We start from the raw sequence: 11,731 nt of genomic DNA, 5'->3' as shown, positions 1-11,731 counted from the left end.
GTTAATAATTTTTATTTGTTTAAACAAAATTACTTTGTTACAATATAATATTCTAATACCAAAAAAAGTACTTACGTAGCGTGAAAATATCTTTTGTGATGTAACTCTTTCAAAAGTACATAAAAATGGTTGCCAGCAGGGGTGTACATGTAGATTTATTAAATACACCTTGTTCGCCACCTAGGAACCAAATCTAGAACCCGACACTCGAAATATTTGCTCTGTTACAATCGTACCCTGTTACAATTGACCCCACTCTCCCCTATAGTTTTTTTATCGACAGAGAACTCTTGCAGCTGAAATGGCCTGTTACCGGAAAGACCTTGTCAATGAAATGACCTATCGACCACGCTGTTTCATTATCTCACAGATTCATTATATACTGTCTTTTTTTCCTTGCTAATTTCACCCGTCATTCACTCCCTACATCAAGAATCATTCACAATAGTTATTGCTTTTGCGATGCTAATCTATAATAATGTACATTAAAAAATAATCTTAGAAATAAATGTGTTAAATATGACTAGAAAAAAAAATGTGTTATATACAACTTAAATGAGTAAAATGTGTAATATACAACTTATATGAGTAAAATGCAGTTACAACACATAATATAAAAAAAGTTTTTCCATCGTGATGTGAATAGAGGAGTAGGCAATTTTCTAATAAAATGCTTCTTCTCTGGCAACTTCAACATACTATTAAGATTTTGCATCAGGCTAGGTTTAAAAAATTTTAACACAAATGTACTAAATTACAAAGAAGTGCAAGGGCATGACGTCTAATGTAAAAAATCATAAAACTAGTTTCAAAATTACGCATGACTTTGCCTACGAAATAACCTTTTCTACAATTGTCGACGAAATGACCCTGTCGACGAAATGACTTTGTCGACCAAATGACCCTGTCGATGAAATGACCACGTCGACGAAATGACCCTGTTGAAGAAATGATCACGTCGACGAAATGATCCTGTCGACGAAATGACCCTGTCGACGAAATAGCCTGTCGACGAAATGACCTAGTCGATGAAATGGTCTGTCGATGAAGTGGTGTCGATGAAATGAATGCGACCCGAATATTAGTATATGTTCCATACTATAGCCCACTTTTCTTACTTTATACCCAAAAATGTAATACTTTTTAAACAATTTTACACTTTTTTTGCCTGTGGTTTCATGGATATAAGAACATAGTTATCGATAAAGAAAAATAACTATAAAATCAATACTTAAAATAAGAATTTCAGAAAATTTTTAGTAACTACGAAAAAATACTTATTTTTTACAACTTCGAATTTTTGTGTAAAAACCCTTATTTTTATGAATTTTATTGTCATTTTAGGCAATAAATACTAAGTCATTTCACGAGGTTAAATCGATAACTGAAATATAACAAATTAATAAAGAAATATGTGGCTTCATATGCTATCCATTAAAGTATTTTCATATTTTCCTTCAATCATATCTATATAGTCGAATATATATTAACCGCTACTAATTTTATGAGTCGCATTGTCAGAAAGTTCTCCATTATTTTTAAAAGAAAATATTCGTTTTTTTTCATTTTCAACTTCTAACTATACAACTGCGCAATCACCAAATTTAGTGTTTATTTTTCTCAATGATATCAGATCATAGATTCCAGGCTTCAAATATTTTGCATTTGGTTGTTTTTTCTGAGTCTATTAAAGTCTGCCATTTATTAGAGAACATTTTTGTAAATATTTATAAAATTATTCTCTAATAGAGCCTTTTTCGTATACCTGCCACGTCAAAACAAGCCTATTAATTATTATCGTTAAGAGGGTAAAACATTTTACAAAATCTGTATAAGTTGTGTATAAAATATACAAAATTTCATCGCGTATGTGGTAAGCAATATACGCACAAACAAAAGCATTTTATAAGTGAATTTCATACAGAACACTTAATATTAAATTTGTTTCATAAAAGTTTATTTTTATGAGGATAAAAGTGTTTAAAAGAATTTCCCCTTATAAATGGAGAGAATTTAATTCAAAAACTGTCATTGAACTTAGAAGTTTTTGAAAGAATTTAATTGTTTCATAAAAGTTTATTTTTATGAGGATGAAAGTGTTTAAAAGAATTTTCCCTTATAAATGGAGAATATTCAATTCAAAAACTGTCATTGAACTTAGAAGTTTTTGAAGGAATTTAATTGTTTCATAAAAGTTTATTTTTATGCGGATAAAGGTATATAAAAGAATTTTCCCTTATAAATGGAGAGTATTTAATTCAAAAACAGTCTTTTAACTTAGAAGTTTTTGGAAGAATTGAATATGAAAGTGAAAAAAGGAAGTAAAAAGAAATTGACTTGATTAAACTAATAGCAAAATATGTAAGAACAACACATGAATATAAACCAGTTTTAGTTGATTTATGACATTTAAATGTATCAAATTATTTAGGAGAGAAAGAAAAAAATATTTATAAGCGAACCAATGAAGCTAAATGAAATGAAAGAAATATTTGATTCTTTTGATAAAAAATTCTATGATAATGGTTTTAAAAATAAAATTTAAAAAAAAAATTACTCAAGTAAATCTTGAACATTTCTTTATTCCAGATTATGAAATGGTTCAAACAAAATTTCAATATATCAAAAAAAAAATAAAAGGTGCATCGAAAGTATTATAAATTTTGATTGGAACAATGTTACAAAAGACTTAAAGCCATTGGAAATATTGCTGGAAAAGAAGACATTATTGTACACAACTCATTATTAAATAAACCCTTTTATGTCCACAAAAGAAGCTTTTGAAGATTATTTAGAAATATTAAGGAATAATATAGAATATAAAGTTTGTTTTTAATGTCATAAAATTGGCAAAAGGAGGTAAGCATCTAAAAATAGTAATTATGAAACAGTTTCAAAAAAACATTATTCAAATCAAAAATGACGATAATATATGCTTAGCTAGATCTATAATAATCCCTTTCAAAATCTGATTTGTTAAGTGATAAATTAAATTATAAAAAAAAATTGACGAAAAATGATTTAAAAAGTATCAAGGATAGCAGAAAATTACAAAAAACATTGGTAGAGAAATTACATGAATGTGATATTCCTTTAGAAATTTGTAAATTAGAGCAAGTGAAGAAGTTAGAAATTTTTTTAGATATTTAAATTAATATATTGTGCAGAGAAAATTTTAATGAAATAATATATAGTGGCACTAATAAACCTAGCTGTATTTACTTATTGAAAAATTGAAATAATTTTTATGTTATAACTACTAAAAAGTATTTTTTAGATTATTATTATTTATTATATATTATACTATTTCTATCTATTATATTTTATCTTATCTGCTATATTATCCATTGCTAAATTTTTAGATTATTATTATCTATCTATTATTATTGCCCATTACTAGAGATATTCAAATTAACATATTGGGTAGATAAAATTTTAATGCAAGAATATATAGTGGTACTAATAAATCTGCTTGCATTTACATATTGAAAAATTTAAATCATTTTGATGTTATAACTACTATCAAAGATTTTAGATCAAATCTGCATAAATGTTTGTTAAAATGCGATAAATATTTTGTAAAAAATTCCGATTCTGAAGGTGTTTTGTAAGAAATGCTTTAGGCAATTTAAAGCTAAAAAATGCTTAGAATATGCCAGATAAAGAAAAGAAAAGTGTGTGTGTTCGAAATGTAAAGGTAACATAAGTAGAAAACTACTGAAAAACATAAATGCGGAGAAATCAGTTGTAAAAAACGGGTAATGATTGATTATAAATGTTTTATGACAGCAAAAAGACATGTTTGTAATAGAAAAGAAAGTGTGATGCTTGTAAAAATAATCCATTAATTTTATAAATAACTGCTTTATAAATAACTGTTAAAAATGATAGAAATCTAAGAATCAAGACTAATCAAGAAACAATCAATTTGGTTATAAGTCAGGATTACAAAACAAAGGTATATTTAGTAATGAAAATGAATTTTGTATTTGGTTATTTCATTCATATGGACTACACAGTTCATCTTGGCAAAGATTTTCAATTTCTAACTAAATATTGTTATAACAATAAGATTAAAGCGTTCACAATTTATCAAGGAAACAAATTGATTTATATAGAATTATTATTTTATTTTATATTAATATAACCCTCGTTGAACAGTCGACCCAATTTTTTGGTTCTACTAAAGTTCTACTCCGTAGCCTTGTAATTTTGAACCCAATCCAGAAGACCAGGAAACTCCTGGATTAAGTATTGGGAGAAATTTGCATTCGTGGAGGACTTTTTTTGATGGAACTAACCAGAATTTCTGTTAGATGGAGAGAAAGACCACGAGAACCTCCCACAGTTAGCCTGACGGCAAGGGGACTTAAACTCATGATCCGTCTATCACTGAGGATATTTTATGTCAGCACTGTGGTCAGTGCAAGCCGGAAGCGGAGTTCGTATCGACCAGCCATCGCTGGGATTCGAACCCGGTTCACCTCATTGGAAGGAGAAGGCTCTATCCCCTGAGCCATCACGGCTCTAGGGATTATTACAATCCCTGATCAAATTCTTAGATGCACTATAAGATGCTATATAAAATCTTAATCATCAGGAGATACTATAAAGCTTTATTGTTTTTATGCGGCTGAAACCGGTTTGCACTTATTAACGTTTGTGTCTCATTTGGTTAACATTGTAATGAAATACGCTAAAAATAATACAAATATGAAATGTATAAAAAAATCTCCCAAAGCCCATTGCATGTATATTTGAATAGAAAAGTATCGGATATAAACTCGTGCAAAGAATGCAATTATCAAAACACTGCAGTGCGTCTGATAATTAGGTCTATATATTATAATATACTAATATAATAAATATCCTATATTTATATAAATATCGTCTCATTTATCCAATCGTCGAATATATACTATATATCGTCTAATTTAACCAATTGATGCACGAGCGTAAACAGGTGCAAACCGGTTTCTGCGGAGTAAAAGCAATAAAGTTTTATAGTATCACCTGATAGTTAAGATTTTACGTAGAATGTTATAGTACGTCTAATAATTTGGTCAGGGACTATATGTATGGTTATTTATCGACTTAAATTTCTTTGAACAATAGCTATTGATGGAGATATTATTATTCAAAAAGATCAATAAAGTAAAAAGGCTTTGTTCGATTATTTGTTTAAATAATGCAACATATGCTTTAAATGGGGGGAAGAAATTAGATAAAAAAATATTAGAGGAAAACACCGTATATCAATTTAACTGCGAGCATGAATGTAAAAAATTTTATAGAGATTCAACAAGCAATATTCAAAGTAATGTATGCATGAAAGATTTATATGATAATACACAAAAAATTAATAAGAAAATAATGGATTCAAATTAATAAAGATGATGGAATGTGATTTTAATGATGATAAAAATGTTATAAAATATATTAAAACTTGGAAAAGAGATGTTTTAGAATATTTAAACCCTAAAGATGCTTTCAATGGTAGAAAATGCGAATCAACCAAATTAAAATGTGAAATGAAAGATAAAGAAAAAGGTAAATATATAGATGTATATTCTTAATATTCTACTGTAAATTATTTTGTTGACTATCCAAAAGATAATTCTATCAAAATATATAATTCTGAAAAATACGATGAAAACTGGTATGGATTAATCATCATCTAGAAAATTATATGATCCTGTACTACCATACTAGGAAGAAACATTTAGTTTTGTGAATCATGTTCTAAAACAATACAATTTTAGCAGTGTAATGAAAAAGAAAAAATTTAAAGAATGATATGAAATAGGAAATAAATATCGTAACTAATTATTTTTATTTTTTGAAGCGAAGGCAATTCGCCTTAATTTATTTGAATATTTCTGTATAAACATTTCGATATTTATAATAAAACTTTTTATCGTATTATTTTCAGACATCGAACTCTTGATAAGATTAAAAACGTCACGTTGAATCGGTAGTGTTACGTTGAAAAACTTTATGAATTAACAATTACGTCATTCATGAATGAAATAGTAAAAACAGAAAAATTATTTTACAACTCAGAAACAACCTTGAAAAGAGTTTTGTTTTGAATAACTTTATCAGTTTCGCACTATCAGTGAGACGAGCAATTAAATTTCAAAGTGGCGCGTTATTGGTCCACATCATTACATATTCCGTGGCATTTACGTAACTTCGACTAAGGATTTCATTGTGCTTATTGCATTTTTGTAAATACCAGTATTAAATTTTCTTTCCACGACTCTAATAGAAATTATCACAAAATTGTACGAATTGAATAATTAAAAGAAATAGTTATTTACATTATACATTTGTAACGAAAGAAAATACTGTATTTAAGTTCATCACATCTTATAAAAACCCCAGGGGCAGCCTGGTTGGCAGGGCACTGGACCCATGTCCTAGTTATCGTGGGTCCCATCACCACCGGACCGTGTAATAAATAGTGATTGATGTAAGTTAAATCTGTCGAGTTACAAAGTCCTCCATGTTCCCATAACAAATCTGGGGGTACTGATTCGGGAGTTTCCTTGTCTTCTGGATTGGTTCAAAATTGCGAGGCTACGGAGTTGAACATTAGTAGTCGTAAACCTAAAATTGGGTCGGCTGTTCACTGACGGATATAAAACAAAATAAACATAAATAAATGTAGTTATATGTCTTGAGACTCTAATAAAATCAATAATAAATTTATTAAATAGAAATTTAAAAGCTAACTTGTTTAAAGGCAAAATTTTCATTAATTATCCAAAAACATATTTTCTGATATTATCTTGCGTTGCTTTTTCTTTTTTGGAATAAGCAAGAGGAAGATTTGGATTGTAGTAGAATAATTCGGCGATATAATTTTACTTCATTTTCTGTATTTGCTGTGAAGTAGTAAAACGATAGTTTTATGATAATATGGGATGCCTTTTCACAAAAAAGTGGCACTTGACCAAAAGTAATGAAATAGATGATTATTTTAAAAGTTTGAATGTTAGATTGAACACTATTTAATGTCATATAATATTAGCTATTCATTACTATTAGAAGATAAGATTCATGAGCACGGCAGTATTATATTGCCAATTGTTAGATAATATCCTATTAGGGCTGTAAAAAAAGCTATTCTATATGAACAAAATCACGGCAATAAAAATAAATGCAAAATTTGCGTGTCAAAATGCGAACAAGAATAATGTTTTTTTGTTCCTGTAGAACCATATTTAAGAAGACGTGTAAAAAATGAAATGAATAGAATGTATATAAAGGATGGGACTGTGAACATTACACGAGACACTTTATTTATTTACTTAAAGGGTCCTAATTGCTGATTTCATTGTATGTTAATACAATGAATAAATCTTGAAAAAAACATACATTGTATTATTTGTAAATAAACAGGTCTTTTAAAAATGCCTGCCAACATTGGAGAATAAAATAACGGAGATTTTATTAGCGACATTTTTAGGCTACAAGTAAAGTTTCGATGCATAATGATGTAAGTCAAAAAGAGGAAATTGGAAATAATATAAACACTTACATTAAGCGAAGTAAAAAATATGTATATAAATCTTAATCTTAAGAAGATTTTTTAAAATCATTTATAATTACTTAGACTATTTTATTTTATAACCATCGTTGAACAGCTGACCCAATTTTTGGGTTTACGACTATTAATGTTCAGCTCCTTATCCTTTCAATTTTGAACCCAATCCAGAAGACAAGGGAACGCCTGGACCAAGTATTGGGAGAAATTTGCCTTCGTAGAGGACTTTTTGGGGGAACTAACCTGCATTTGCGTTACATAGGAAAGCCATGAAAATCTCCCTCGGTTAACCTGGCGGCAGGGGGATTCTAACTCATAATCCGTCTACCATTGAGGATAATATACGTCAGCACTGTGGTCGGTGCAAGCCGGAATTCGCATCGACCAGCCATCGCTGGGATTCGAACCCAATTCACCTTTTTGGAAGGTAAATGCCTTGAGCCATCTGTTGAGGAGTAAAAGAAGTATTTTTGCCATCAGTGGATATTTTATCACCAAATTGTTTTTTAAAAAATTTATTTAACAAATGCGGAGAAATTTGAGCAGTCAAAAAATACAGGAGGCTTTGTTAAAAAACAGGGTATATGAAAAAAAGCATGTGACACCTTGGAAATGGTTACATTTTAAAGTAGTTTTTTTTAAACTAGTAAATTTAATATTTGAATCGTAAGAAACACGGCCCATATCATGTCAAAAACTACAAAATTCGTTAATATTCAAATTTAGTAGTATTCTTCATTAATACATTCATATATTATTAATACCTCCAATGTGATTCGCGAAAGCATCTATTTGAACTAGTTGAAAGTTGTAATGAAATAAATACCTTATTTTAGCGATGTCCCTGTAATATCTAACTCAGTAATGTTTCTTCCGTCAACAATGGAAAGATTTTATTTTTAGATGCAATTCATATTTTAAAACGGTATTTACGGAACACTTTGCGCATCGACAACCTATGAAAAGAGTGTCTTATATACCAGTGAATTGCATTTTTGTAGTGGCATCCCCCACCAGAAGTATAGATTTCGATGAATGGATACCACTAGTTGATTCATTGCTGTTTTGTGTGCTGTATTCACATCACCGGGCTGTTCAAGGTTGCCATTAGTGGTTGAGTCAACGATGTGTGTGATCGAGACTGAGTAGCAACAGCATGAGGATAATGTCGCAGTAGCAAATCAACTTTTCAATGTGGACCATCCATCGAAGTAGTCGTGTTTAAATCAAAGTAGGAGTTTCAGACAAAGTAGGTGAGTTAACATCACGTCCGAAGGTCACCAATGTGGGGGATATTAGCTATCGACAATGTCAACCTTCATCTATGAAAAGGTTGGTATTCTTGTAGTGGTACTAGATGCCTACTTGAAGTAAACTAATTAAGAAGGGTGTTCTTTGGAGAAAATCGAGCATCTTGAAAAATAATAAAATGTTTTAATTTTAAACACCATCAAACTGAAATGAATGCGTTTACAACGAACAGTTAGCTTAAATATTTATAACATCTCTTGTAAATTAAATTCCCCTTTTTGGCAAATTAAAATGGTTCAAAATCAATGAATAGTTTTGTAGTTTTTGTATATCTTTATGATCATTCAGTGTTGGAAAAGTATGAAAAAATTGTTTTCATAAAACTCTTATTCATAAAGAAGTATTGATAGAGAAAATTTATTCGAACAGTCATGAATAAGGGCTTTCGAAGAGCATTATATTTGGAAACACTTCATTGTATGCAAAATGAGTGATAATTTTATCAAAGCGTTCTGCGTACATTGAATCTAAATGGGTCCTGCATTTTATATATGAAAAAGACGTAGATCAAACACAGGTATCTCACAGAAGGCTTATTTTTAGTAGACATCTTTTTCAGTGGATTTAGGTCTACAGTGGACTCTTTCTTAAAAAATAATGCTGTAACTTGTTTATATTTAGAGAGAGAACACAAAAAAAAATTATTTTATACATTCTAAAACATGAAAAATTAAATTTTTGTTTTTTAAAATTGTCCATTTATTCTGAAGTTTGAATAAGCTCCTCGCGCTAAATTTTTTCGTAAATCTAAAGATTATTTGTTAATTTACTCTTCAAATTGTAGGGAAAGAATTTACTCATTTTTGTACTAATTTCCTTACGGAGTAGAAAAAGCAAGTTTCGGCAACAACATGAAAATCGTCCCTCTATCAACGTAACATTGAGATGACTATAAAATATGCTGTGGCACCTTATTTTGAAATTTTTTCTTAACAAGTCTAGAGAGTGTGTCAAAAAGGTTTCATGGAATAGTCATCAAAATTACAACGCATGGAACTATTTCAATTTCCAGTTCGATGCAAAATTTTTGTTTTCAGAAACACTACATAAAACACTCACAATAACAAGTTTTTGTAATAAAAAGCAAAATAACACTAACACTGTCAAATTTTTTACAAATTCTTATGGTTTTAATAATTAATACGCTTTTTTATATCATTTAATTAATATAAAATGGTCAAAATTAGAAAATAGATTTTTCGAGAGATTTTCACGATTTTGGGAGTCCACTGTAGCCTTAAAGGACTTGTACTGTAGTATATCTACCACTACAAAAATGTAATTCCAATTCACTAGTATATAAGACACGTTAACTCGATTCTATGGCGGGGTACCTTTTCATATACGAAGGCTGACACTGTCGTTAATTATCATTCCCACATTGGTGACCCGGACGTAATGTGAACGCGCCAAAATTGACCGAAACTCCCACTACGATTTGAGCACACCTATTTCGATGGATGACCCACATTGAACAATTGACTTGTTACTTGTGGTTGCGACATTATCCACCTCCTCGCGGTGTTGCTACTCAGTCTCGTTCACACACAACGCATACACTCGACTGCTAAAGGCAAGATAGGAGAGACCCTAACCGTGAACATAATACAGCTCTTCTCAGAAAACAGCAATAAATCAACTAGTACATCAAATTCTATCACCGATATTATTATGCTGGGGATTGTCGCTAGTTATCATCTCCATAGACTCATAATAAAGATTTTGAAAGATCCAATCCTCAAATATGGAAACACATGTCTCCAAAGATAGGAATGAAAAGCAACTGAAATGTCTGGTGGTATAACTAACTGTAGGGGATCGCTATTAGGACAGGCGAGGTGCGTGCTATTCCTGTTTCCATAGGGGGAGTTCTTCCCCTAGACAAACTATACTTAAAATAAAAGTGTTACATTATTTGGTAGAATATTTTTGCAAATTGTTCGGGAATGTACTCTGTAAACTAACACGTGATGTCCAAAGATTTTTCGAGTCTTGTTAGACTTTGCAAAATATTTATATATATTTCATTTTTTATTCTAAAAGCGGTAAATAAGGTATATTGCTTTTAAATGTTCCGAATATTTTAGGGAAAAAATACGAGAAAAGGAAATCCTACTTGACCAGCGAATTTTGCTAAGTGAAAAAAATTTCAAAAACTACCAAAATGATGATTTAAAATAGAATTCATTAAAAATCGTTTCTTAAACAAATAATATGTTTTATTCAGAATATTATATCTTAAGAGGACAGCCAGTTGTAAATTAACAAATTTAAAATAAATTAAAACTCTTATTAGAAATTTTAATGTTCTTTTAATATATTATGTGTCTACTAAATAGGTAGAGATTAATTTATGAAGGCATTAAGAAAAATGAGAGAAAGTCTTACTTTGTTGGTCGGGCATGTTTTCTTCTAGACATGGTGTATGTACACAGCTTTCGTCTCTATCTTTTCTTGAGTAAATAACACAAACGATTTACGACGCTGATAAAGCATACAATGATAAAGCATTTTATTTTTACTCAACAATTATGGAAATCTTACTTCTTTTCGAGACAGGGAGAGAAAATTATACTTCTAATCCTTTCATTTTCAATAATAAACGAATGGAGGATCACAATTTTTCATTCTTTTTTCTAACAAAATTACACTCCCGGGCCAAATTATTAGAGGCATTATAAGATTCTATGTAAAATCTTAATTATCGGGTGATACTATACAGCTTTATTGTTTTTACTCGACTGAAACCGGTTTGCGTTTGTTTATGTTCGTGTATCAATTGGCTAAATTAGACGATATATGATATAAATTCGACGATTGCATAAATTAGACGATATATTTTATAAATATAGAATGTTTTTTATATCC

The 11,731-nt window shown here is 29.7% G+C and overlaps 1 protein-coding gene across 1 annotated transcript in view; it reads right to left on the bottom strand.

The window, feature by feature from the left end:
- The window catches only part of LOC107450544 (solute carrier family 2, facilitated glucose transporter member 12), a 49,154-nt gene extending 37,780 nt beyond the window's left edge, over positions 1 to 11,374 (bottom strand). The window contains exon 1 of the mRNA XM_043041244.2: positions 11,252 to 11,374. Coding sequence (XP_042897178.1) covers positions 11,252 to 11,267 — 16 coding nt within the window. The 5' untranslated portion in view covers positions 11,268 to 11,374. The remainder of the gene's footprint in view (positions 1 to 11,251) is intronic.
- Between the last annotated feature and the right edge of the window lie 357 nt (positions 11,375 to 11,731).

Source organism: Parasteatoda tepidariorum, chromosome 7 (genome assembly GCF_043381705.1).
Source record: "Parasteatoda tepidariorum isolate YZ-2023 chromosome 7, CAS_Ptep_4.0, whole genome shotgun sequence".
Taxonomy (NCBI): domain Eukaryota; kingdom Metazoa; phylum Arthropoda; class Arachnida; order Araneae; family Theridiidae; genus Parasteatoda; species Parasteatoda tepidariorum.
Note: the sequence above shows the minus strand (reverse complement) of the source record. Positions and strands in the feature narration are given on the sequence as shown.